This window comes from Lonchura striata, chromosome 1A (genome assembly GCF_050655825.1).
Source record: "Lonchura striata isolate lonStrDom1 chromosome 1A, ASM5065582v1, whole genome shotgun sequence".
Taxonomy (NCBI): Eukaryota; Metazoa; Chordata; class Aves; order Passeriformes; family Estrildidae; genus Lonchura; species Lonchura striata.
In genome coordinates, this window is record NC_140741.1 from 3,973,701 (window position 1) to 3,999,680 (window position 25,980).

Sequence of the window (25,980 nt, forward strand, 5' to 3'; positions counted from 1 at the left end):
GTAATTAGCTAAGCATCTACCCTACAATGGGAATCCACATGTGCAGTTCCCCAGTTTAGAAACACTGAAGGAAGACAGGGAATGTAGGAAGGGGCTGGTTCACTCAGCATATTTAGTCTTGCTATGTTTATGTAAAGACAGAATGCACACTGAAAATGCCTGAAAACAGGTTTTATTTGCAAATACAGCAAGCTCAGTAATTCAGGAATTATACAAGCAAACAAGAAAAGAGAGGTCTTAAAACAGGATTAAAATCTTCCCCGCATGTTTTCATTTAGTTCTAAGTCATTTTAGTAAGATTTTCTGGATTTATCTTTTACATTCCTCTTGGGAAGAACTTGTTATCTTTGAGTGGTTGACAGATTTCTATCACAGATGCAAAAACCATCGAGGCTACTGGTGTTTCTGTAAAGCTTAACTGAAGGTAAAAATTACTGCTTCTCTGTCCTCACTCCTGGTTTCCCTCTGAACATCTAAACTGCCTGAATATGGCATTTTGTACCGAGGGCCTTAGTTTGATCCACTTAGAGACTCCTTGCTAACATCCAGTAGAAACTGCACAGGTTTCTGACCCAGGATCACCCCCCAAAACAAAAAGAGGATCCTCACTTGTCAGCATCCTGCCCCTCGCAAGTGGGCAGCAGAACATGCGGATGGTGCCTTATGACAGCAGTTCTACCACTGGCCTCAAGAGAACCTAACTGGTCTCTTTTGGTCCCATTCTAATCTGGAAAAACGAAAATTATTGCACAAACACAACATCTCTATGATCCTTAAGAAGTTTCTCATGTCCTGTTGTGCTAAGTGGCCACATCCACTGAAAAGCCTGACTTGTTGGGACACAGTCTTTGTGTACTTACAGCCATTAGTTGAAGCCAAACCACCACATTTTAGTATCTGCTTATTCATATGTGGTGGCTTTCACAGCTTCATGTTGAGCTCTGCTTTTGTGTAGTTACAATAAGCTACTGCAAGCTACTGTATAGGTTACAGCAAGCTACATTTCCACAAAGAATCTGATCCAACAGCTTTCTGATCCATCTGCCATTGTACAGATGAAAATTCTCGAGAACTAACAACATGGATTTAAAATATGCTTTTTCTTTTTCTGTTTATCATTTTAACTTAAAACATGTACCAGCATTAACAAGCAGTGCTTTGAAAACAAACTCAAGTCGTCATTACCTACACTGTATTGTTTATAATAATGACAGATGAGAGGATTAAGAACAGATGAATTCTGCACTGAAAAGAATCTCCGGCCACTAAAAACCTGAAAGTTTCCTTTAAAACTACTGTACTGTTAATTTTTCTTTTAACTGTTTGTGAAGAGAAGTCCTCTCTATTTTTTTTAGACGATGCATTTACAATTATTTGCCCACAGCAGTCATAAAGTTCAATTTCCCATCCCACAATTCTGATTTTTCTGCTATGGTTATCGAAATGTCTGTACTTCATTTAAGAGAGGAAGAGAAGAAGGTAAGGCAGTCACAACAACTGTAACATCTAGTTTGCCAGCCCTCCTCAATGCAAAAATTGGATTAACATTCCGAAGAAATGTATTAAAAAGAAGTCACCAAGTAGAAGAACACGTTCAATATGAAAAACAAGATGAGGGACACAAACTGGTACGTTCCACTAAGATATAATGCATTTTTTTCCCTCCTCTCTAGACACTCTTATTCCTGTATCTTTCTGCTCTCTTATTCCTGCCACTTTCTGCTCTATTATTCTGGTCTCTTTCTGCTCTCCTATTCCTGCCACTTTCTGCTCTATTATTCCGGTCTCTTTCTGCTCTCCTATTCCCGCCACTTTCTGCTCTCTTGTTCTCTCCTCTTTATACTCTATTATGTACTCTGGGTAAATCTGGTGTTTTTCAAAGACAACAAAAACAGAAGGATTTAACTCATCATCCACACAGCTGTCATATAACCACAGCTTGTCAGCACACTTCACTGGGGGACGGACATAGGTGGCTTTGCCTTTAACGTAGTCTCCAACCAGAACACGAGCCACGAACATGAAGTGTCCCTGCAGCGTAGCCTGACAGTAGGCATGGGAATAGCAAGCATCTCTAGCAAAGTAACTTCCTAGAAAACAAGATGGAAACATGGTTGTGAGGAAAATCTATACAGTGACAGCAAAATCTGAGCATGCCTTGGGCTTTCAGGAGATATCTGACTCAATTTTCAGGACTTTTCTTACTCAATTTTTTTACACCGAAATTTTTGCAAGAGAAGGGATTGCACTATCTGCTATTTCAGGAGTAATTTTTTAAAAGCTGTACCAATAAGCAGTAGTGTGCTTATTGGTCTTATACCAAGGTGTGTGTGTTGTGATGAGAGGGACAGACAAGAAAACATGAGGGCCTTCCATGATCACACTGACGGCATACATACTCCTCTGCTCCCTGCCACACAAATTGATTTATAAGTTCAAATTATGACTTCAGACATCAGAAAATGCCACCTACAGCAAATCCATGCACTAATGCTCTTGATACCTTGTGAGAAGACTTACTCCCAACCCAAAGCAAATCCTGGCCCTCTTCAGAAGGAGCGTAATACTAATTATTATCTTTTTTTTTCCTTCTATAGTTAAAGACTTCAGAACCTTTGACTGCTCCACTATCAGAGGAGTCTCAGCAGACATCTCACTTTCTACATACCCTTCCCATAGTTAGTTCCATTGCTTCCACAAATTCTCCAGTCAAAGTTCAGTTTGCAGATCGTTTCCATGGAGGTGACATCAGTTCCGTGGAACAGGCGTTTTTCCTGAACTTCCTTTCCTCCTTTTTCCCTTTTCATCTTCTCTTTCTGCCTGATAAAAATTAAGTGGAGGAGAATGTGAGCCATAGAAAAAAAGGGGAAAAAGTATTTTTTTTAAACAATTTGAACAACTATGTAACATCCATGTAAATCTCAGCTGGATGGTTTCCAGTCTACTCTCTCACCTCTCAGATGAAGCACACTAGCAGCATGATGAACAAGTATGAGATGAGCACTGTACTGACACCACTGCTTAGCAATTCTAAATAATTCTGGCTTTACTCAGGGAATTTAGGCATTTGACACTGTTGCTCCTCTGTAGGGCCCTATTTGGTTGTGCTTTGAAGTCCCTTCCCACTCAAGCTCTCACTGGAGTGGAGGCACCATTAACCACAGAAGCTCTGTGCTTCCACAGTGGCTCGAAGCTGGAGGCAGCTTGCTCTCTCTGCCACAGCCCCAGCTCTGGCCCCTGAGAGAAGTCAGTGCTGTTGAGGAGATGGGGCCAGGACATGAACCCAGCCTGCTTTGCCCACTGCTCACCTCACTGATTGAGGCCAGTCACATTGAACTATGAACAGGATCAAAACAGAAATTACAACAAAAGGCTCAACTCATATTTCCCATCATTATTCCACAGCATCCAGACACCTCTCAGTTTTTCAGAAGTGGACAAGGCAGTAATATTCTTCAGGGAGTCATCAGCCAGAAATTAAGCAGAGCCAGGGGAAGGGAAAATCCTTCCAACTTGTAAATTAGTAAATGAAAAGTTAAGAGCAATGGACTGAAACTTGTTCATTGAGAACTTACTGTGAGGGTGGTGAGGCCCTGGCACAGGGTGCCCAGAGAAGCTGTGGCTGCCCCATCCCTCAATGCGTTCCAGGCCAGGTTAGATAGGCCTTGGAGCAACCTCCAAGAATAGTGGAAGATGTCCCTGTCATGGCAGATTGGATGAGCTTTAAGGTATCTTCCAACCCAAATTACTCCGTCATGCTCTGGACTTGGCAGTGTTAAACTCTGCCTGCTTAGCTTAATGACCTCATTGGAGCACGATAAAAAATATGCACTATTACATGTTTTGAAGTCTCTTATGTTCTGCTAGATTAAAAGGTTTTATGAATCAGTAGCTGATAACTTTCTGGGTTCCATCATTTTGCAGGTGAAAGCATTTATTTGAGCAGTATTTTTCTACTCCACTACCATTCCATACAGTCTTGTTTTGAACTAGACAACTGTTCTAAGTTAGCAACAGCTTAATCTTACATCAAACTAACTTGAACATGGTTCAACCCCAGCTCTAATCTGCTGGTATCTTGCTTGGCCTAAGTACCTACAGTTCAGTATCACTGATGGAGATGTTGAAGACCAGAAAGCTCTGGAACTCAGAGATCATCAAGTTAAAACACAAGGATTCTTCCTCAGTGAATACTGACTTGGTTCAGCAAAATCTGACTGGAACAAAAAGGCCCAAGCAGCCTTTACTCTTTTTAGTATTTTGTATACTGTAAGGGACAAAGGTTTGTAACAGACAGAGCATGTGTGCAGCAGGCAGTTACTGCTCCACCCCGAGACAATCACTGTTCCACATCCCTGTGGGTATCCTCATCCCAGTTTTGCATGATGGATGTCTTTCTCTCCAAGCTCCTCTCCCTCTCTTCCAAGGAGCCATGCAAAGGGAACATCCCCAGCAGAGTATGGCATTCTGTGGAAGGCCTCAGACAGCAATCTCACTCCTGAAATTGCTAGTAACAAAATACCAGTCATGTTAAGGGATGGGTGGCAACCTCCTTTTTTTCCTAGAAAGCACATACAGGACATCTTGTTCTTGGAGACTGGCTTCTCATAAGGATAGGGAAACAAGTACTAACCACTGAAACACCTTCCAGAGGGATGGATTCTGAATCCTCTGTATTTTAAGGATACTGTAATTTTTCATAGTCTGATGAAACAGCTGCTTTATTTCGTTGTATTCAGAGGTCGCATTCCTGATCACCACTGCCTACAAAATACAAACCAAAGCAAAAAAAGGCATGAGACTGCAGTGAGCTTGGAACATGAAGAAGCCTAATTCCAGCAGATACACTTTCAGAAGTCCCCAAACTATGCTTACGGAAGGTAATTAAATGCTTTAGATCATGATTATGTGAATAACCAAATACCAAATAAATCCTGCTTTGCAAGGATACCTCAACTCTCTTCAGGAAGAATGCTGAAAGGTTTATCATCTCGAAGACACTTGCAAATTTACATCTCAATGGAACAGAAATTGCAAAAAGAAAACTTGACAGATTATTTCAGAGAGTGTCAGTTTTATATCTAAAGGTGATTAAGAACAAAAGATCTTAGATAACAGCATCATTTGTAACTAGACATTTATGGGAGCTTCAGCTATTAAAGATGAAACAAACAAAACATAAATACCCTCCTGGCATTGTAGTACCTTACCTTTTCAAAGTTAGAACTTTGAATGCTTCACTTTAATACAGACTTCTGAAAAGACCTTCACATTTCTAAATAAGTGTGACACCAGATACCTGCTTAAACAAATGTATGTCCTTTCCCAAAGAAAACAAAGTCCATTTAGCCATTATCCTTTTATTTAACTATACATTTTGCATTTAAAAAGCCATTAAGAAATGCTCATTTTTCCCCAAGATAATTTAATGCAAAACATAATTAAAACATTACTTGAGCTCTTCTGCTTCTTTATGTCATGCATGAATTTTCCATTTTTTCTCCAAAGTAACTCATGTCTTTTATCTTCTAGAATCAACATTTATCTCCGTAAACTGCAAATATGTGATGCTGGCAGGCTGATGTCACCTGGTAATACTTTCCACTTAAGCGAAGTGTGGACTCAAGATTACAAACATCCGACATTCCAAAGTGTTTTAAGCAGGAAAGCTGTGACCATCCTAAAAGGTAACAACTTATCCTAACTATCATCTTATCCTACCAGGCAAAAATTCCCTGTTTTAGGAGGCTAAGCTTAGAGAGAAAATAAAGCAGAATAAAACTTGTGTTTCATAGATACATTTAAGTACTTATTAATGAGGAGACCTCTCGCAGGGAAGTGTTCTAAAGATTAAGAATAAAATCAGCTACAAGAAAGAACTATTTCTTTGAATTTATTAAAAAGCCTTTAAAATGTTGAGTGAAATTTCCCATGTCTCAATACAGGAGCATTTTCCAAAGCTTACAGCACAACACGTGCTGTACTGATTGTCTGCACAGTTTGTGGCACAACAGCTCAAGTTGCTCACCATTACCTACACGATGAAAATCATGTCACTGTATTTCAGTACTTCATATTTTATTTCAAATCACAGAATGGTTTGGGTTGGAAGGGACCTTAAAAGCCCATCCAGTGCCACGCCCTGCCACAAGCAGGGACAGCTTCCACTATGCCAGGTTGCTCCAAGCCCCATTCAACTTGGCCTTGCACACTTTGATGGGGCAGCCACAGGGCACAGCCACTGTGCCAGGGCCTCCCCAGCCTCACAGGGAAGAATTTCTTCCTAATACCCAGTCTAAACCAAAGCCATCCCCCCTAATCTTGTCATTTAAGGCCCTTGTAAATTATCATCTCAGCACAAAGGGGATTCAGGGGCAGGGCATGTCCAGCTATCACCACCAGCACCCCCAAGTCCTTCTCCCAGGGCTGCTCCATCTGCTTATCTCTAGCTTGAACTGACCCCAGGGGTTGTCCTGGCTCAGATGCAGCACCAGTACATGTTGAACCTCATAGGATTCCCATGGACCACACCCTGAGTTTGTCCATATCTTTTTGGATGGCCCTGTCCTTCAGGTATGTCACCTACCGTGTTCAAAACTTGGTGTCATCTGCAAATTTATTTATACATGAACAATTCTCACTTAAACTACAAATGTACTACTGTGATTATATGTATCATATATCATATGATGGCCTCCTGACAACAAAGTTGTTCTTCTGTCCATGAAAACTTGTGGGTTTTTCCTTATTTCCCCAAGGATGCTTCTAATGCTAATAAAGGATCACAGCATAACATTGCTTTCAAAGGCTGATACAGCATAACTACACAACTTCTTCAGCATTTTTCACCTTCAGGCCTGAAAAGGAAATCCCACTGAGTGTAAGTATTTGCTACCCTGTTATCAAGAAGCAGAGTTCCTAAGGCAGAGAAGGAATCACTGCTCTGGCAGCAATTCCCATCAGTGTTTGACTGCACAAGAGCAGTACTCTGTGGCTCACACCCTGAGTTCTGCTTCACTGGGGTGTTGGCAGGAGCAGGGTTGGTATTGGTGGCAGTCACCCCACCAGAACTGACATCTACAAAATGCACAGACAGTCTTCACATTGCATCCTGTGCCTGGTACAGTGCAGCAATCCTCGGGCTGTGTGTGGCCAGGATTCAGCGGGACATCAGCCACACAAAGATTGACAGGAAACCACACATCCACTGCACGCTTTTCTCAGTTGTACATTAAAGGGACAATTTTAAACTCAACAAGAAGTTTCAGACTATAATAAATTCTTTTTTTTTTTTCCTTTAAAACACTTAACAACTACTAAAATTCTGTTTTGTTAAAACAAAGACAGGAGAAATTCGCACCAACTTTCCAATCAGTGTTACCAATTTCCATTGTGCATTTTATACACTTCTACAGAACTGTTCTCAATGACTTACAGATTAAGACATGCAATACTCGAAAAATAAGCAATGTTACCAAAACAGTTTCTCATTTTAAGCCAAGATGACTTTCTGCCTATCTCACAGGTTCCTTTTTAAAATGGATCACTTCCAGCACAGGAGATTTTGCCAGGATTATTTGTCAATGTCTGAAGAGAAGGCAGTTCATCAAGTTGTAGCTGTCAGCTCTGAAAATGGTCACGACAAGCATGCAGAATCCCAGCCACTCCCAGTATTACCTACTGCAAAAAAACAAGCTTAGTGTCCCACATAAAAATTTAATCTAGCCCAGGCTTTCACTTTTAGTGCCAACAAGTATGATGGGCATTGTCACTATTCCTTTCCTGTAAAAGGCACTCACAAGTTAAGAGATATTTTCTTAGGTGCCAACTGAGCTCCTTCTACTCACACATCCCCACATGTACAACCAAAAGGTACTATGGATCTGTGCAGTGCATTCCAAAGCCTCCCACATTCACTCCAGTGACTCCAGAAACACTCCAACAAATGTACTCAACTAAAATTCAGACAAGTTTTCAGAGCAAGTATGGGAAGCAATTAAGTACATACAACAGCTCAAGAGACCTGAAAAGAACAGAGCTACCTGTCTTTCTGGCATTCTTTGGAAAAATTTATGCTTGTTAGTTAAGATGCTGATAAGCCAAGGGAAGAGCATATTCCTTTGTTACTTCCAGTGGGCTCCAAATATCACAGGCAAATCTTCAAATGGGCTGCCTGCCAAATTCCCCCACACTCTCATTATTATCTCATCTGTTCTTTATGAAAGTCATGACTCAACAGGCAGTTGAGTCTGCAGCAGTTTTGTCTGACCCTGTCCTCTATGCAGGAAATAATCAAGTGCACTTTGCCATCAAATCTCATTAAATCAGTGTCTCCTTCACTATCAAATTTTGTTAAACAGCGATTTTATATCAACATAGTGCTCCTTCTCTCTTTTAAGTGAAGTGCTTTACTCCACCCTTGGCACTGACACACAGCCACACACTGATGTTCCTCATCCCCCAGGGTATCTGTGCCAACACAACCTGGTCAGCATCACACAGATGCTGTCAGATTCTGTGACACAGTCAAGAAGGAAAACCTCTCCTTAAGCAGGGTCAAAACCACTACACAAAGGGCATGTGTAACATGAAAAAGCCTTTTTTTCTAGAGTCCTATAGTACTTCCACAAACTGTGCTGCTCTTCCAGGTCTGCAGGAAGGACCTAGTAATCCAAAAAATACCCACGCATTTTGGTCTTGGTAAACCAAATAAGAACATAGACTTTGGGCTGACAAGGAATGTGTTTGTTTTGTGGAAGACATCACTGCAATGTTTTTTTTTTTTATTTTATGGTTGTAGATCTTCATTTCTGCCATTTCTTCAGTCAAAGGTCTGTGCTCAGATCCATGATGTATGTGACAGTACTGGAGGATACAGAGATTTCCTTTCCTGGATCTCCAATCCATATTTGCTCTTCCTGTCTTGAACTTGGTGAGTTTTGGGTTTGTTTTTGTTTGGAGTTTTCAGTTTTTGGTTTGATGAGTTTTTGGTATGTAGATAAATGACTAAAATGCAGTTAAGTTCAAGGCAATTTGGCACCTGTTTCATGAGCCCTTGAGAGATCACCTAGATCTTTAGCACGCCCACCCAAGAAATTATTCCTGTCTCTTTTTAGCATCCATACAGTTACAGTTGATTCAGTTAAGCTCTGAACTGTGTCTTTCCATCAGAATTACAAGGGGGAAAAAAAAGATACCTTGTATCCCAAGTCAGGCAGTGCAGATGCATCCCAGTGACTAGGACAGGTCTGATTTGGAATAGAAGAATCCCTTTGGCTGCTTGCAAACAGACAGAAAATGAAGTGTTAGTAATTCTAGTACTGCTCCAAACACTCAGATTTGGAGCATCCCCTCTGGCCAATTCCTGTATTTAAAAATTAACAAAATAAACCACAAAGAAACTGGGAAATAGCCTCAGTATGTAGGCTGGGCTCTGCATGCTGGCACTCAACCATCACAATGCAAAAATCTTGCATTGCTTTTTTAATTAACAGCTGTAGCTGGAGTAACACGTATCCCAGGCAGCAGGTGAGGCACCAAGACTGCAGTTTGTGATACAACTTGTTTTGCAGTCCATGGATAGGTTTTCTCCAGCAGCAATGTCTGAAGAGAAGGCAGTTCATCATTCTTTGTACAACTACTGCCAACACTGGGACCCATTTTGCTTTGTGATTACTGAAAAAACAACCTAAAGAGCACTTACCCTGTCTTTATCTTCTGTACATCTTCAGAAGACACAAATTTTGGTCGCCTGCAAACCTGTCTTTGAGTTTTAAAACTAGTATTTGTCTGAGTCATTTCTTGAGGAGAAAAAAGAACAAAAAAGAAGTCAGTAAGTCTACAAGACAGGGTCATCCTGTCCTCATTAGTCATTCTTTAATGAAAACTGCATAGTCACTATCAATTCTACCTGCTGGGGATAGGCTGTATAAGCTTCCTGTAACTCTGTGATTGAACCTGTGCCTATCCTGCCTGCTTCCTCAAGCCACTCATGCTCTTGAAACATTGTTATAGCAGCGTAAAGATGCCTAACTTGTATTTTTTGCCATCCACAGTGTTAACTTACTTTCCTTAAAGTTTACTATGACTTTATGTGAAGACTATGAACCTTTATATTTCTCCTCAGATGTGAGTCTTCAGAGTGTCAAGTAATAATGGGGGAAGATTACTTTTGTAAGGAATTTACTCTGAGCCATCACTACCTCACTTGCAGTAAGTGAAACTGGTGGTGTCAGGAAAGAAAATCATACTTTCTGAAAACTGTGAGACTTTGAAATCGTCTATAAAGCACTGCATAGTTGTAGATGAGAACCTTTAAAATTACTACCTTTAAAATTGAGTTCATACTGATGTTGGCCAGCCTGGAAAGCTACAGTGACACCTGGATCTGCTTGATACAAATTCTCAATAACAGCAGAAGATGGTGAGGTCGTGCTGTTCCCTTCTTCCTTTGTGGAGAGAATAGAAAAAAATAAAGAGAATGAGAAGTATCACGTCAGGACTAAACCCTGGATAACTATCTGGGGTAGAGGGAAAGAAGAGACCAAGTGTAGGATGACAAGGAATCTACCCAGAACTATGGTGGCCTCAGTACTGAATATTTGTAACATAAACACGAATATATAATTAGTAAATATAAATTCCTGCAAAAAGTTGTGCTGGTTCTGGCTGGGGTAGAGTTAAATTTCCTCCCAGTAGCTGGTAGTGACTGTGTTTTTGATTTGTGCTGGATCAGGGCTGATAACACAGGGATGTCTTAGTGATTATTTAGTTTAGTCATGCACAGAGCCAAGGCCTTTTCTGCTTTTCTCCCACCTCACCAGTGACAGGCCTGGGGGGGATACACATCCAGGAGGATGCACATCCAGGAGAGCTGCCCCCAACTGGCACAGGGACATCCCGGACCTAAGCTGTCACTCCTGTATACAAAGCAGGGGGGAGGAGAGGGAGGGGATATTTGGAGTGATAGAGTTTGTCTTCCCAAGAGAACACTCTCCCAAGATGTGATGGAGCCCAGCTTCCCTGGGATGGCTGAGCACCTGCCTGTCCAAGGGAAGAGGGGAATGAATGCCTTGTTTTGCCTTGCTTGTGCACACACTGTTGCTTTATCTTTTAGTCTTTATCTCATCCCATCTGTTTTCTCACTCTCTGCCCAGTTCCACTGCAGGGGAGGGGGCAAGAGCTGCAACAGGCTGTAATGGGTACACTCAACTCCTTACCAAACCAGAGTTACTTTGGTTCAGGCTCCAAAGGAAGCAAAGGCCTAGGCCAAGAACTTTTCTAGTTCCAGCCTGCTATCTGAAAACCCACAAAGGAACAGGGTGACATGGCGAGCATTGATGTATGTGAGCTTGGAAACTAATCAGTGATTATGTGATTAATGTATGAATAGCAGGTGGTTCTTCCAAGACTAATTTGCCTTGGAAAAAAAAAGTTGCACTTTGCTTGTGATTTAACTATGAGCCAACCACTTCATTCCACAGATAGGAAAGCCTGAGTGAGCTCCTTGCAAGCTCTGCCTGCTAAAGAGCAGCTGGACAGCTGTGATCTCTCCTGGATCTGGCTGATTCTTTGAGGTTGAGTACTCTTGAGGTTACTCTGAGTCTTTTAAACTGTACTCTATCCAACACCTTTCTCTGTGTACTTTTCCAAGTCCATGGATCACCTTTGTGTTCTAATATTTGTGCTGCTGTACTGTGAACCATATAGGAAAAACTCATCTGTCTTGGGGGAAGGTGAGATTCTATACTTATTTCTTTTCCTGCATTTTTAAGATAGATCACTTTCTCATCAGAGGACTTGGACATACATGGAAAAAGACTGCATTTGATGTGACAGAGCACAGCAATCCTTGCATGTCCAAGGAAGCAGGGCAATGCTTAGAAAAGAGGCAACTTCTTCCCATATATCTTAAGAGAAGTGTCTATATGTTAAATATCTGTAGGAGCCGTGGACAACTTCAAAAGGGAGCTCTCTTTCCTCCAGCCTGTCAGCATTTTATCACATCTGTTATGAACAGATGTAGCTTCACTGCCTTACCCAATGCTGTAAAATTCAAGCACAAGGACTCAACTAATGAATCCTGTTGAGAAGGGGCAAATTATGTAGAGAGACTCCACATATTCCTGCAGAAGTGACTCAAAGCACAGGATGTGGAATCACCTGTTCTCCATATTCAATCCACTTGTCTTGGTTATTCTTCCAGTACCAAATCCACTCTGTGGTCAGTAGGAATGTGGGTTTTAGGACTGATGATGGTGTAGAGAGGCGTCGAACCAAAGAAGAAGAGCAGGTCATTGTCTGGAAATTAATGTTCCTACTTGGCAAGCTGTAAGGACAAATTCAGGTTTATTATAGTTAGCAGTCATATTTTACCCTCTCATCCCTGGTTTAAGCTGGTGCCATTTTCTTTAATATAAAGTAACCAAACTTAATTAGAGCTGAAATAGGAGTATTTATTTCCTACAGCACATGGCAGCTCTGAAAGCCATTGCCAAGCTTCAGTAGTGACCTCTGGCCTGTGAGACACCTCAATGACATGTGGCACTGCCAGCTTTGCAGGCAAGGCTCCAAGTACAGTGTGGAAAAAGGTGTGGTTACAGTCTTTCTCAGTACAAAGGCAGAATGTGACAAGTGTGTGACTGAATCTGCCAGCAAACACCTGCAACCTATCAACTTTGTTATTTTCTGTGGTTACAAAGGATGCAATCACAGCAAACACAGCTGTGGGGTCTGCAAATTGCATTCATTGCTGAAGCCACCTGGGCTCTTACTCCTGCAAGGCTTTAAAAGCAAACTCCCAGGCAGGAAGACTTTGATGGCAGCCTTCTCTTGGGAATATTGCTTGTGATCTCCAGAATCTTGCCTATCAAAGTCATCTGGTGCCTTCAGAGACATGGGCCAAAACTAGAATACCATTTTGTGAAGACAGACTTGGGGTGCCCTATGAATCCAGGTAGCTTTGAGTGGGACTTTTCAGAAAGGAGTTAAAAGGAAAATCTCTTGAAATGGAAATTAAGAAGAAGAAGAAAAAACAGATGGGCTGCTTACACGAAGGACATTTCATAAAATGTCTCCAGGTATGTAATAGATTACTATTATTGTTATTACAGATACTAGCTGTAGTAGAAAAGAAAGTTATAGAGAAGAACCAGCTCTGAAATGTTGTCAAAAGGCCCAACTTCATTACTGTAAAAAACTGATTAATGATCTGAAATGCTAGTATTTTAAACACTGTTTTTTTTACCTTGTACAGAATTTTTCATGCAAGATATAGTTTTGTTATTTTTCGAAGACAAAACTGGAGTGGGATTTTCATGCAAGCATTCTTTGCTTTTTTAAAAGGAAAAATTCTTATTTTTACATCCTGCCAACTTCTACGAGGCTCAGTAAACAGAAGCTGAGAAGTCAGACATCTTTAGGAAAAAAGCACAACTTTTCCTACACAGGCTCAATCACAATACTCCAAGTGAGGAGCCCAGCATTACTACACCTGCTGTTCTTTGGGTCACAATAGGCCTTTTCAATTTCCTCCATCATGGGAAGTTCACGCCAGTTCAACCCATCATGTATCTCCCATTTATATGGCAAATGGTAATGAACAGATTCACATTTATCTGTAATGAAATCAGACATAGTCAAGAATTCTGCAGTCATTAACAAAGAGAGCAAGACAAGAAAAAACCAAAATAAAACCAGTATCTTTTATACTTTGAGGCTTTTTCTCCTGGGCTTTGGTGTAAGTAATGAGGACAGAGTGCTGAAAACAGAAATGGAGTGTGTTTCTGCAGTCTTATTAAGAAAAGCAACGTATATGTGTACTTATATATATATATATATATATATATATATACACACACACACTGCCAAATATATTTGAAAGACGCCTGTAGTGGTTTTGGTTCACTAATTTGAGATGTTTTTGGTTAATGTACTAATTAGTGTGGTGGGTTTAGTGTAGGTTAATTACTAGTGCACTTACTAGAATGTATTTATTTTTTGTTGTGAAATACAGTTAGGAGAAAAGTAAAATAGGCTCAAAATTTTAAAAGGGTATAAAAAAATTATTAATAGTAACTAAAAGAAAGAGTAATAAGAATCAAAACACAATTTTTAGGATGCTTTTCTTCCCTTTCCAACTTTTTTTTTCTCATTGATAATATAGAGACAAAACCTAAAATTTTTAGTTAGTTTACTACTTCTAGAATAGTCTTTCTTTAGTTTACTTAGGGAGAAAAGTCCTTCTTGTTAATGTTATGGAGACTTCTCTACAAGAAAGTACTTCTCTCGTAGCTCTTGATTTCTACGAATAGCATCTGTTTGGGGAAATTTGTAATCATGAAATATTTCTCATTTTCTTTAAGTTTTTCTCATATTGTATTTATGGGCCATGTCAAGTTATGGGGTACTGGTTAAAGATGAGTTTTTTAAAAGCAAAAGTTCTTAATATCTGTCCCTGAAATTATCTTTAACTCTAGGAGTAGAGATATTTTCTTTCTTTAGGGTATAGGATCATTATCACTCATCTCTCTTTTTCTGTTCAAATTCCTTATAGGATTATAGCTACTTTAACATCTGTTTACTTTAGTATGGAGGTTTTTGCTCAATATCTACAATTTGAACACTCTCATTTCCTCATACTTTTAAGTGTTACAGGAAAAAAAGAGAGTCCTCCTCTATAGTTTTGCAAGAGAATTTTAGCCTAAAACTAAAGGCATTTCTTCATCTTTCTTGTTTGGGACTTGACTTCTTCATTGACTTGACTCTGGTGTTTGTATGTTGTTTCTTTATGTGTTTGTACTTCGGTCTTGTTCTCTCACTCGAGGGAGGATTGAAGTATTGGAAGAGTTAATATTTTGCCCAGGGCCTGTGGATGGTTATGTGACCCGGGCTCAGTAGCTTGTGGCACAAGTGAGGCGTGCTGGGGAAGTGATTAGGATTTCAGCAGCCAGTGCAGCGATGGCTTCTGCTCTGCCCCTGCCTGGTAGCCATGTGCAGGGTCACCCGGCCCAGCCCGGCTGAGACAGGGGCCAGGCTGGCAGTGTTACCTCTTTGCCAGCCAGAAGGGAAAAGAGAAAGTTTCCCAGTTTTTTTTTCATCTTTAACATGTGTTTTTCACAGAGGCGTGTGTAGCTTTCCAGTGGTTTAACTGATTGTCAATTCCCAAAGCTAGCCACTGATTAGTTTCCTATCAGACACGGAGGAAATTGCCAGCAGCCTCTCCTAAAACATCACTTCTGTGATGCAAAACTAGCACATGACCAGAACCTTCCCTTTGCTGAGACACAACGCTGGCAGCTGGGACAGCAGTGCCACAGACAGGAAGTGCATGTTATGTGTCACACAACCATGTGTCTCAGCTGTAAAAAGTCTAGTCTACCCATCCCATAAACACTCTGATATGTTTGGTTGTCTTTTGCTTAGTCCCTTAGAAATCATGGGGTGGTTGCCAAGGCCTGAATGTTTTTTTTCTGACTGACACTCCACATCCAAGTATGGATCAAACATCAAACAACTTAGTCCAATGTAGCAAATAAAGCACACTAACACTCCAACAGTTACTTGAATTTAGTTATCTGGTAGTCACAGTAAGCTGCTTTGAGTGTGACCTTTACAGTTTCACACAGGTGAAACTGTTCACATACACAGGGTCTTTTGTCAAGACCAGGTAGTCAGAGGAGTAGCAGTCCTTTAGAAACTGACTGGACAAGATTAGGGAAAGTAAATGTCATGGTACCTCCTCATAATAAAGGAAGAGCCAAATCTGGGCGTTAAATGGCTGTATTTGGGAGTTGTCCTGAACAATTATATTCTTCGCTCAGACCTCTGTTCTGGCCATTACCAAAAAGACAATGGACTAGATTTATCTTTATCTTAGCTGGTACAACTACTGTGGGTTTTTAAAGATGCTTTAACAACTCAGATCACTTTTTAAATGACTTAATGAGGGAGAATATGGCTATTATCTGATGTACATAGGGTATATAAGTAGGAATAAAGGGTGCCATACATTTATGAGTTGTCAATAATGACAACATAAATCCAGTAACTTGATCTTCTAGCAACAGAAAGAGTAACACTTCACTTAAAGGGTTTTGCCACAGAAACATACCCAAAACCTGTCCCCGTCAAAAGGGCTGAAATAAGCTGGATTATCCAGAGGATAAAGAGTTTAAGTATACCATTTGGCTTTTTTGCTGATTATGTTTGTAATTCTGACAGTGTTTATTAATAACTTGGAAAGAGGAGGCACAATTGTCACCACTACCCCCAGCCACTGAGCAGGAGTGCCTCTGCAGACAAGTCTTCAACAACATTACTTTTCATAAAGCTTACCCTTATTTTTGCAGTACTTCCAGACATAGAACAAACAGATCTCATCACAGTTATCTCTTTTGTTGTCCTTTGAAGCTTCATCAGAGGAACTGTCCTTTTTACCTACACAAAAGAACATCACAGTCCTTATTTGCTTTAAGAGAAAGATCCTGCATTTGGTACTTCATCCCAGAAATAACAAGGATTTGACTGCAGTAGCAAAGTCAAGCACTTTAAGAATCTATCTCCCATACAGCCTAACACAGAAGTCAGGGCTTTGTGACTGAGCAATAAACCTTGACACTGGAAGGAGTCTCAGTGAGGAAGGGCAAGGGTAATGTCAGGAAGCTCAGAACAACACAGGGTGTGACTGACCATGGTTCTTGCAAAGAAGCTGACTTTGTCTCCACACCAAGGGGACCAGAGGGTGCATAAAAGGCAATGGTAGCTGACTGGAAGCAGAAATGTTTCTCTCTGAGTCAGCCAGACTAGCATGGGGGTAGTGAACACAGAGCTCAGCCCCACGCAGAGGTATTAAACCTGACCAACCAACTAAAGACTTTTGGAAACAGCAACTGGCTTGAGCTGGCTTCAATTTCACTAGGGACACCCAGTGAGTATATATTGAGACAGTGAGTATATTATACAGATTTGCAATGGGAATCCCATTATTACTGTGATTGAACTGTGCTCTGTAATTGTGATATTCTAGAAGTCAACATTTGTATTTTGTTTCCAGTGGACTTTGCATCACTTTGCTACATCAGAAATTACACTTTACTGGACATGGGTAGAATAAGATGTAATTTTCTTCATAGCAACCAGTATGATGCTGTTTTTTAGATTTTTGATCAAAACAATGCTGTCAACACACTCATGTCCCGGCTTCTGCTCAACAGTGATATACATCAAGGCCTCAGTTTTTCACCCTGCCCCCAGAGTGAAGAGAACTGGGGCTCCACAATAGCTTGAGAGGGGCTACAAGTGGGCAAAGGACACAAACCTACCAAACATCTATACCATATAACATAAAGCTCAGTAATAAAAGGGAGAAGAGGGAGTTTTAGGAGGGTTAGCTACGTTTTGCTTGGAAACTGGCTAGGCATCAGTCTGCATGTGGGAGGCAGTGAATGACTGCCTTTGTATCACTTCTTTTGCTTGATTTTCCTCTTCCACTTATTACGTGGGGGATTTTTTTCTTTCCCCATCTTGACCCTCAAGTTTTTTTACCTTTACTATTTCTTTTCCCTCTGGGGATCAGGGGGGAGTGAGCAAGTGGCTGTGTGATGCTCACTGAGCCACAACATCTGTGTGATATCAACTCTTTAGATAAGCTCATCTCAAGACTGGAGGGTTGGAATTCTTACCTTTATCTTTATTTCCCACTCCTGTTGGCAACTGGTCTTGGCTCTGAGCAGGTACAGTGCTACTGGGAATCTCCATCGAGACAACAGCTCTACTAACAAAGCCATATTCATTGCCTAGAAACAGTAGACAAGGTGCACAGGTACAATTCTGTCACAGATATAATTCTGTCACCTTCCTAGGAAAGGAAGAATGTGTCCAGGACTGTACACAGTGCTGCACAATTCTTGGGGAGAAATTCCAACACTGCTCCGCTGGCCATCTGGTACCATGGATTTTACGGCACACACATAAGCTGCACTCAACTACCAATGGAGCTGTCAGGCTGTGTGAAATCAAGGCCCAATGAAAACCACTGGTCTCAAGACTGGAGGGTGGAAAATAATCCATACCTTTATCTTTATCTCTCGCTCCTGTTGGCAACAGGTCTTGGCTCTGGGCAGGTACAGTGCTACTGGAACCTGTGTGAGAAGACTGAATGAGAAGCACTGCTGGGCCACAAGCTCAGCTAGCTGGCAATATCCCAATCTCTGTGGAGAATGATGTCCATCACACGTGTCATTTGATATTAAACATTACATCATCCATGTGTGGAATATCTAAAAGAACCTGTCCAGAGAATGCTGGACTCTAACAAGCTTTAAAGCCCAGGTCGTTCTGTCCAGAAGAACAAGAGATTGACAAGTTCCTATTCACTCACTGGAACGTATAATGAGACAACAGCTCTACTGACAAAGCTGTATTAATTCCCTACAGACAGAAGGCAAGGAAAGATACTACATGCACAGATGCAATTCGATCATCTTGCTAGGAAGGAAAAAATGTGTCCAGGACTGTACACAGTGCTGCACAATTCTTGGGGAGAAATTCCAACACTGCTCCGCTGGCCATCTGGTACCATGGATTTTATGGCACACACATAAGCTGCACTCAACTACCAATGGAGCTGTCAGGCTGTGTGAAATCAAAGCCCAATGAAAACCACTGGTCTCAAGACTGGAGGGTGGAAAACAATCCATACCTTTATCTTTATCTCTTGCTCCTGTTGGCAACAGGTCTTGGCTCTGGGCAGGTACGGTGCTACTGGAACCTGTGTGAGAAGACTGAATGAGAAGCACTGCTGGGCCACAAGCTCAGCTAGCTGGCAATATCCCAATCTCTGTGGAGAATGATGTCCATCACATGTGTCATTTGATATTAAACATTACACCATCCATGTGTGGAATATCTAAAAGAACCTGTCCAGAGAATACTGGACTCTGACAAGATTTAAAGCCCAGGTGGAAAACGATCCATACCTTTATCTCTCGCTCCTGTTGGCAACAGGTCTTGGCTCTGGGCAGGTACGGTGCTACTGGAACCTGTGTGAGAAGACTGAATGAGAAGCACTGCTGGGCCACAAGCTCAGCTAGCTGGCAATATCCCAGTTTCTGTGGAGAATTATGTCCATTACATGTGTAATTTTCCACTAGCACTCCACTGTTGCTGATACAACAGAGGTGCAATTACAGTTACAAACCCTAGCTAGTCAGAGTTACTGCCAGCCACTCAAATACTGTTTTCAATGCAGTACTTCAGGCAATAAAACTGCAATTCTCCCTCCCACATGACTGTGCCATGACTTACTCCATTCTTGCGAGTGCATAAAAGCAGAGAGGGGAAAAATGTGTATATTTTGCAAGAAGAGAAATACAAAAAGCTGATTCCACAAGGAAACAGTTGGTACTATTATCTAGGCATTTACCTTCTGAAGGTGGCACATCCAGCATGCATTGCACCGTTTCTGAAGTTGTCTTTGGTTCTTTAATCCTTTGAAATGCTGGCTTCTTCCAATAATCATTTCTGTAGTTGCGTACTGAAAACATCGAAAGGATGTTGGGGTTTAGCTGGGAGGTAAGGCAAGAACAGTTTCTACCTCTATCAAACTCAAAATCATGATTAAGACCACTGTTTCTTGCAACTTACCATACACCTTCTTCTGTTCCCTGTTGAATTCTAGATGCTTGTAATTATATATAGCCTGGAAATTTGAAGCTATCTTCCCATCAATGCCTGCAGTTTCCAGCACTCTCAATGCATGGTCATCCAAGAGGTTATGGGATATTACACATTGAGGAAATTTACATTTCCCCTGGAGAAAGTGTCGACAAACATGAAGCTTGTTGCAGTTGTCTTGCTGCTTACAGTGATAACCTTTTTTGTTGTAAAAGTGGCAGGTCTAAAAGTGGAGAGGATACAATAAGAAATGGAAAAGCACATTAGAATTTTTCTTTGTCCTACAGCCATGCAGCTTTAACAGCAGAAAAACAGTGATTAAAAGTCATGTGTTTACTGCAGCTTCTTTAGACAAATTTCTTGCCTAGAGGAGCAGGTATTTTAAGCTGACTCATGCATTTTCAGTTTTGAAGTTGTGCACGTTTGGTTTCCAAGAAAAGCTCACCCAACAAGCTCAGGGGTGCCAAAAATTGATGCAAGACTTGCATAACACCAGACTAGTTTACAGTTATTCTATTTTAAAAACCCCTACATCATAATGAACATGTACACTGTCAAATGAGTTATCATTTCATGGAACTGAAACTGAATTTGCACTTCCTATTTGTAAAGCTTATCTTGAAGATTTGAGCTTATAGAAGGGTAAGAAGAGTGCTCTGAGATTAGAATACATATGAAAAAAACAATGCACTTCTTTTATTCCTCTAGTCACTAAAAAAGAGGTTACACAGAGAATCAGACCAGGGAACAAATTGCAGACCAAAAATTCCTTCATATTGACCACTAAGCCACAGTAACAGTTTTGCTCCCAGAACAGCCTGTAATAAGAAAGCTTCTTTGAGGAGGACACACAGCTGTCTGGCAGAGAGCCCCAGTATCACACTGGGACTCTCACAGGTCCCCTCCAAATCCCTTTTCCCAGGAGCCACCAACCACTGTTCAGGTATGATGGGCTGGATATCAATCAGTGGGTGGGGAGCAACTCTACTGGGAATTACTCTTATCTCTTGTGTTTTATTAATTTCTCTCTCTCCTTCTCATTAGAGTTATTATATTTTATTCTATTTCAATTATTTCATTATCCTTATCTCAACCCACAGGTTTTATCTCTTTTCCAATTCTCCCCATCCCACCAGGTTGGGAGAGAGCAGGTGGCTGCATGGTACTTATCTGGCCTTAAACCATGAAAACAGAAGAAAGCACACTGTCCCCTTGCACCTGCCAAGAAACAAAACCAAAAACCCACCAAAAGAAACAAACGAAACTGGAGAGCCAGAGAGGTGAGGGAAAGCATGAAAACCCCTGATGTTGTGGTGCTGTTGTGTTTTTCTTACTCTGTACCCCAGTTCAAGTCAGAGAATTCCAAAGTGTCTTGTTTCTTGAGAGCTTCCTACATGCCATGTCTTCACACACATAACCATTCAGCATTTCTAAGCAGGAAATAGCCAAATTGGCTTTTATATCTGACCTCCAAACTCTCAGGTTTATGGATGGCCTGCATTGATCACAGTTTTCTCTTGGTTTTGCTGTTTTACTGCATGATAGGAGTTAAAGTGCTCACTTACAGGTAATTAAGCACCTGCCAGGGGTGAGAGCTGAACAAATTTCTAGTAAGAACTTTAGGGTAATACCAACCAAGAACAGTTGTTACTATTTGCTCACTAGTGGGACAATTAGTAATTCTCCTTGCTTACCACCATGCTCCTTCAGTCTGCCAGTAAAACATACTTTAAAACACTACATAATTAAAAAAAAAATCCATTTTGTCAGAGTCTAGCATTTTCACAGCAGGGAATAAAGAAACAATAGAACTGTTGTGTCAACAGATCTGTGGAGATTATAACCTGCAAAAGACAATGGCAGTACTTTGGTAATTTCTTAACCAGGAGCAGTTGTAGCCAGAACAGGGTACAACTGACTTTGAAACAGCCATATCTTGAAGACAGTATTGCCCTTATACACACATGCTGAACCAGAATGGAATGTTCAACCAAATTTAACAAAATCAATGAGCAGCATACAAACTGGGCAAAGATTCCTTTGTAGAAAGTCAGTGTACAAAAAAAACTCCATGCACTTTGGAAGAGCCAGATTTGGCACGAAACTGCAGTCATTTGGTCTCTTATTTATATTTGTATCTGCAGTCATTTTTCATCTCTTATACCCTCAAGCACCAAAAAGTGTGCAGCCCTGTGCAGACCTACACAGACTGGAAAAGGAAAAGGGTGCATGCTGACTTCCTAGTCTTCATCTCATAGAGAAGAAGCAACAAACTGGGTTCTGGTCATGTAAGTATGTGCAATTATTGTGATCTTTCAACTCTCTCTTGCTTATCTTGCCTTCTGTAAACCTCTGGTGAAGTTGCTGACATTTTTGTTTGCTTGCTTTGAGCAGCTTTATGGCCGCCCTGTTTGGATAACAGAATTGGCACACAAGACAGGCTGTAGCCTTGCTGCCCACCTCCAGCTAACAGAGGTCAGGTCTGCTCCTGACACATCACAGATGACAGGGCCTTCTCCAGATGTGTACACTGGGTACTTATTAACAGTTTTACTGCTGTGAGAGTAGTTTTTTTATTTTAAATACACAGCCCTCTCACAGATCTGGCTTTATGTTGTTTCACACTTCCACTGCCATTCTTCCTTCATTCTGACTAATCCTGTTTTGTATTTTAACAGCTGGACGTTAAGATCAGAACTCCACCTTCTCTCTTGCCCTCTCCCATTCCCAATGAACGGAAACTTTCTCTTAAGAAATCAGTACAACTTACATCAGGGAGGAAGAATGGATCGTTTTGGAGAAGCAGGACTTGCAGATCATTCTCACTGAGGCCAGACAAATCATGTTTTTTTAGAACTTTCTTGTTCTCCGCATTCATGATGTCATGCGAGTACTTACAAGAGCTGCAAGAAAATACACAGAAATATCAGTGCTTACTCCTTTAGTCAAGTTGATTTAAAGAAGAACCTCAGATAATGTGCAACTTGGGAAAAGCCAAAGTGAAAGAAAGGTGTCTTGGTGAGAGTCTCTGAACATTTAGATGGTGTCTGTAATTAGCCAGAGAATGGACCAAAGAGCAGAACTCCTCTGTGACCCAACTGTCCTCATTTTAAACTTCAATGCAGGCAGACCCAGGCATTCTTTGACTCCAGGAAGAGCCAAGTCAAGTCACGTGGCCTAAACAGCTGGAGGGAAAGGTAATTTTAAAGGAGTACACCAACAATACCAGAAGTTGGAACAACCTTTATTTTGTAAACGTAAATGTTGTTGTCCTAGCGATGGCAAGTAAAGAAACATGCAAGAGTCTGCTCAAAACAACAGCAACAGTGAAGCTGAAAACAACACATTTTGTTATCCTCAGTGGCTGTGAAGTTTAATTAAAAAAAAAACCAAAACAACAACAAACAGGTAAGAAAGTTTAACTTATGAGTTTTGATTAAGGAAGCAATTAAGCTGCAATAACAAAGCCAGTGTTGCCACTTAGAAAGCCAAAAGTCTGATGAGTATGAATTAGAGACTGTGGATTTTTTTACATCTATTTGAAATGGTATTGCAAATCAGTAACTGAGAGGAGACACATACATAGTCAGCATGTGCATTAATGTAATGCAGCAAAATACAGCTTCCTCATGTCCTGCTCTTCAACACATGATTTGATACAGCCTTAAGATTAGATATATTCAACCAGTAAAAGTACCTGTTAATTTACCAGGTTCAAGTCTATCCCTTTACTCTTTCAGCCTCTACTTAACTCCTGAAGCTCCCCTCATAACAGTTTTACCTCAAGGTGTGTCTGGCCCAATCCTTCCATACAGACCCTTGTGTAGGTATTTCTCCCCTGACCCCTGCTACCTGTTGGATACATTCTTTGTAAGCAACAGGAAGGGCAGAAGTGTGCTGTCTTTGGTCCTGAGAAACAACCTTCCAAGGGAATCAGATGCTGTAGGCACTCAGTTAATGGCTATGAAGGTAGGTAAACTACAGAGTATCTGAGGTGGGAGCCATCACCAGTGTTCCTTCAGAGTCAGCTTGAGAGTTCACCAACACAGTGATCTACATCACTTGAGTCTGTATTTCCCAGTCAAAGGTTTAAACACTCTACAAATACAATAATAACTACACAGCTGAGTTTAATAAGATATTTAGGAAAAAAGGAAAATAACAGTGAACTTGTCAGACATTAGTTAGAAACAGGATTAACAGGACTAAAATAATGATTCCACAAAACAGAAGACCCGAGTAATTTGCTCAAAACATTTTTCTTTCCAGGGATTCTAAACAAAAAAGGATGTAAGACCTGAAGTAAGGCTAGATTTTACCTTATCAGTTAAAAAATAGTCTCGACCTATGTAGTCCACCTAGCAGAATTTTTGCCCTCTTATTTTAATCAAGCTCCCTCCCATGAAAGGTATTCTCTTTGCTTTATTGATTTTTAATGCATACCAAAGTGACTTTAAATACTTTGTGTTATTCAGAGGGCAGAATGGTTTATTGTTATGAAAGGAAGCGCCTCATTGCAAACTTTAATTCACACAAAGTCATCCATCATGAGTGTATGCACACATCAAGGCATTTCCAACAGTGACCCCCGCAGGAGCTTTGTAATGAGAGCTATTTGTAATGTAACAAAATCCAAGAAAATGTTATCCTAATGATGAGAGAGAGATATGGCTTTCCCCCCTCCATGCTATCCAGATCTTAGTGCATAGTGATCCATCTTTTTGGGGCAGAAGAGGAAGGATCCAGTGGGATCATGCACTTTCCTTAACACTGCATCAGGACCAGACCTGGGGCTTGGGGGGCTTAAACTACAAAGCTCTTCCATCAGTAATTGTGGTGGCAAAGCTGGGTTGCTCTTCTGCTTTCACTTTTGGTTTCCTTTTTGTTTTTTAAACCAGGCACCACCTTTGGCCACCTGTGGCTAGAAGAGGCTACCAGGCCTGCCCATCCCATATTCCAGAAACTGGGACTTGACGCACCTGGATGATCAAACAGCGCCTCTCAAAGAAAGGGCCCTAAGCCAAGCAATGGCTTACAGCAGAACTCGACTTCCGTAACTCTAGAGCAAAACCAGAGGGCATGTCAGCACTTTGTTTTTTCCTTCCGAGAAATAGGTATAAACTACTACACCCAGAAACCAGGGGGACTGAGTGATGCGTGCGGAGAAGAGCAGATTTAAACACACAAACAACAAAGAAAGAAAGAAAGAAAGAAAACCCCACAAACAAAAAGGAAAGAAACACAAAAGCCCAAATCGTCGGTTTGTACGGACACAGCGGGGGCAGGACACGAGTCCTTCCGGAGCAAGGATCCCCCGCGGCTCGGGCATCACTGCCCGCTCCTCCCGGGGCACCATCGCGGAGCGGCGTGGGATGCGGGGGGCTGGAGGGGAGTTTGGGGGGTGTGAGGAGTTAGGGGGGCACGGGCGGGGTTGTGAGGGGGGTGGGGGCTGTCCGCGCCCCGCGCTCACCTGGGCCCCAGGTTGCACCTGCCCATGAGGTGCAGCTTGCAGAGGTGCAGCCGCTCGCAGCCGTCGCACTCCTTGCGGACGCAGACCCGCGCGTCCGTCACGGCCAGGACCGCCTGCCCGCCCTCCAGCAGCACGAAGCGCCGGGGGCCCGCCGCCGCCAGCGTGTCCTGCAGCTGCAGCGCCGGCAGCCCGATGTGCTCCTGCAGCTCCCGCAGCCCCAGGCGCCCGCCATGGGCGCACAGCGTCTGGGTGAGGAAGCTGAAGACGGCCGGATCGCACATGGCTCCTCCGCCCGGACGGGACCCAGCGCGCTGTGCCCGGAGCGCGGCGGCGGCAGCGGGAGCAGCGGGGCGGGCACTCGGCACCGCCTCCCGGCCGCGCTCCGCGCGAATCGAAACCGAAGGCACGGGTGCGGCTCCAGCGGCGCTGGGGACAGGGATCCGCCCAGCCCGGAGGCCTTCTCGGCTGAACGTCACGCGGGAAGTTAATGCAAGAAGTGATTGAAAGGACTGCGAGGTTTCCTTGTTATTGTCACGGAATCCAACGGTTTGGGTTGGGAAGGTCTTAAAGATCATCTCCTTCCACCCTCTATGCTGGGCAGTCTCCTTGCACTAGACCAGGTTGCTCCATGCCCCATCCAGCCTGGCCTGGACACTTCCAAGATGAGGCAGCCGCATTTCTTCACCTTGCTAACTTTTGCTCTCTACACTAACACGAATCTAGTGCAGAGCATTAAGCATATAATGCCGGATAACACAAATTACTTTAGTATTTATAAAGCAATGCCATTACTTTTCTTTCTTCCCGCTTGGCAGCGAGCTGCTGATTAGCACTGG

At 41.9% G+C, this 25,980-nt stretch overlaps 1 protein-coding gene across 12 annotated transcripts; it reads right to left on the reverse strand.

Moving 5' to 3' along the window:
- Positions 1–156: 156 nt before the first annotated feature.
- LOC110470380 (protein mono-ADP-ribosyltransferase PARP12) lies at positions 157–25,576 on the reverse strand. 12 transcript variants are annotated; one of them, XM_077783230.2, is made up of 17 exons: positions 25,145–25,576; positions 22,445–22,577; positions 19,645–19,897; positions 19,424–19,534; positions 18,978–19,040; positions 18,701–18,769; positions 18,072–18,140; positions 17,682–17,795; positions 16,336–16,437; positions 13,493–13,616; positions 12,163–12,328; positions 10,328–10,448; positions 9,704–9,800; positions 9,198–9,276; positions 4,634–4,764; positions 2,669–2,820; positions 157–2,090 (listed from the first exon to the last, which is right to left on the reverse strand). In XM_077783230.2, the coding sequence occupies exons 1-17, from the start codon at positions 25,423–25,425 to the stop codon at positions 1,639–1,641; spliced, it is 2,517 nt and encodes an 838-aa protein (XP_077639356.1). In that variant the 5' UTR covers positions 25,426–25,576; the 3' UTR covers positions 157–1,638. The 12 variants fall into 12 exon arrangements, with proteins under 12 accessions (XP_077639356.1, XP_077639355.1, XP_085425827.1 ...); XM_077783229.2 differs by having other exon boundaries at positions 9,198–9,279; positions 25,145–25,567; XM_085569701.1 differs by lacking the exon at positions 17,682–17,795 and having other exon boundaries at positions 9,198–9,279; positions 25,145–25,573.
- Positions 25,577–25,980: the final 404 nt, after the last annotated feature.

Excerpts from the sequence above, each read along its gene's own strand:
- LOC110470380 (XM_077783229.2), bottom strand. The coding sequence starts at position 25,425 with ATGTGCGATCCGGCCGTCTTCAGCTTCCTCACCCAGACGCTGTGCGCC. Across the intron at positions 12,329-13,492 it reads TGTGACCCAAAGAACAGCAG|CTTGCCAAGTAGGAACATTA; the intron begins GTGTAGTAATGC and ends TTGTCCTTACAG. Across the intron at positions 2,091-2,668 it reads TGGAACTAACTATGGGAAGG|GAAGTTACTTTGCTAGAGAT; the intron begins GTATGTAGAAAG and ends CTTGTTTTCTAG.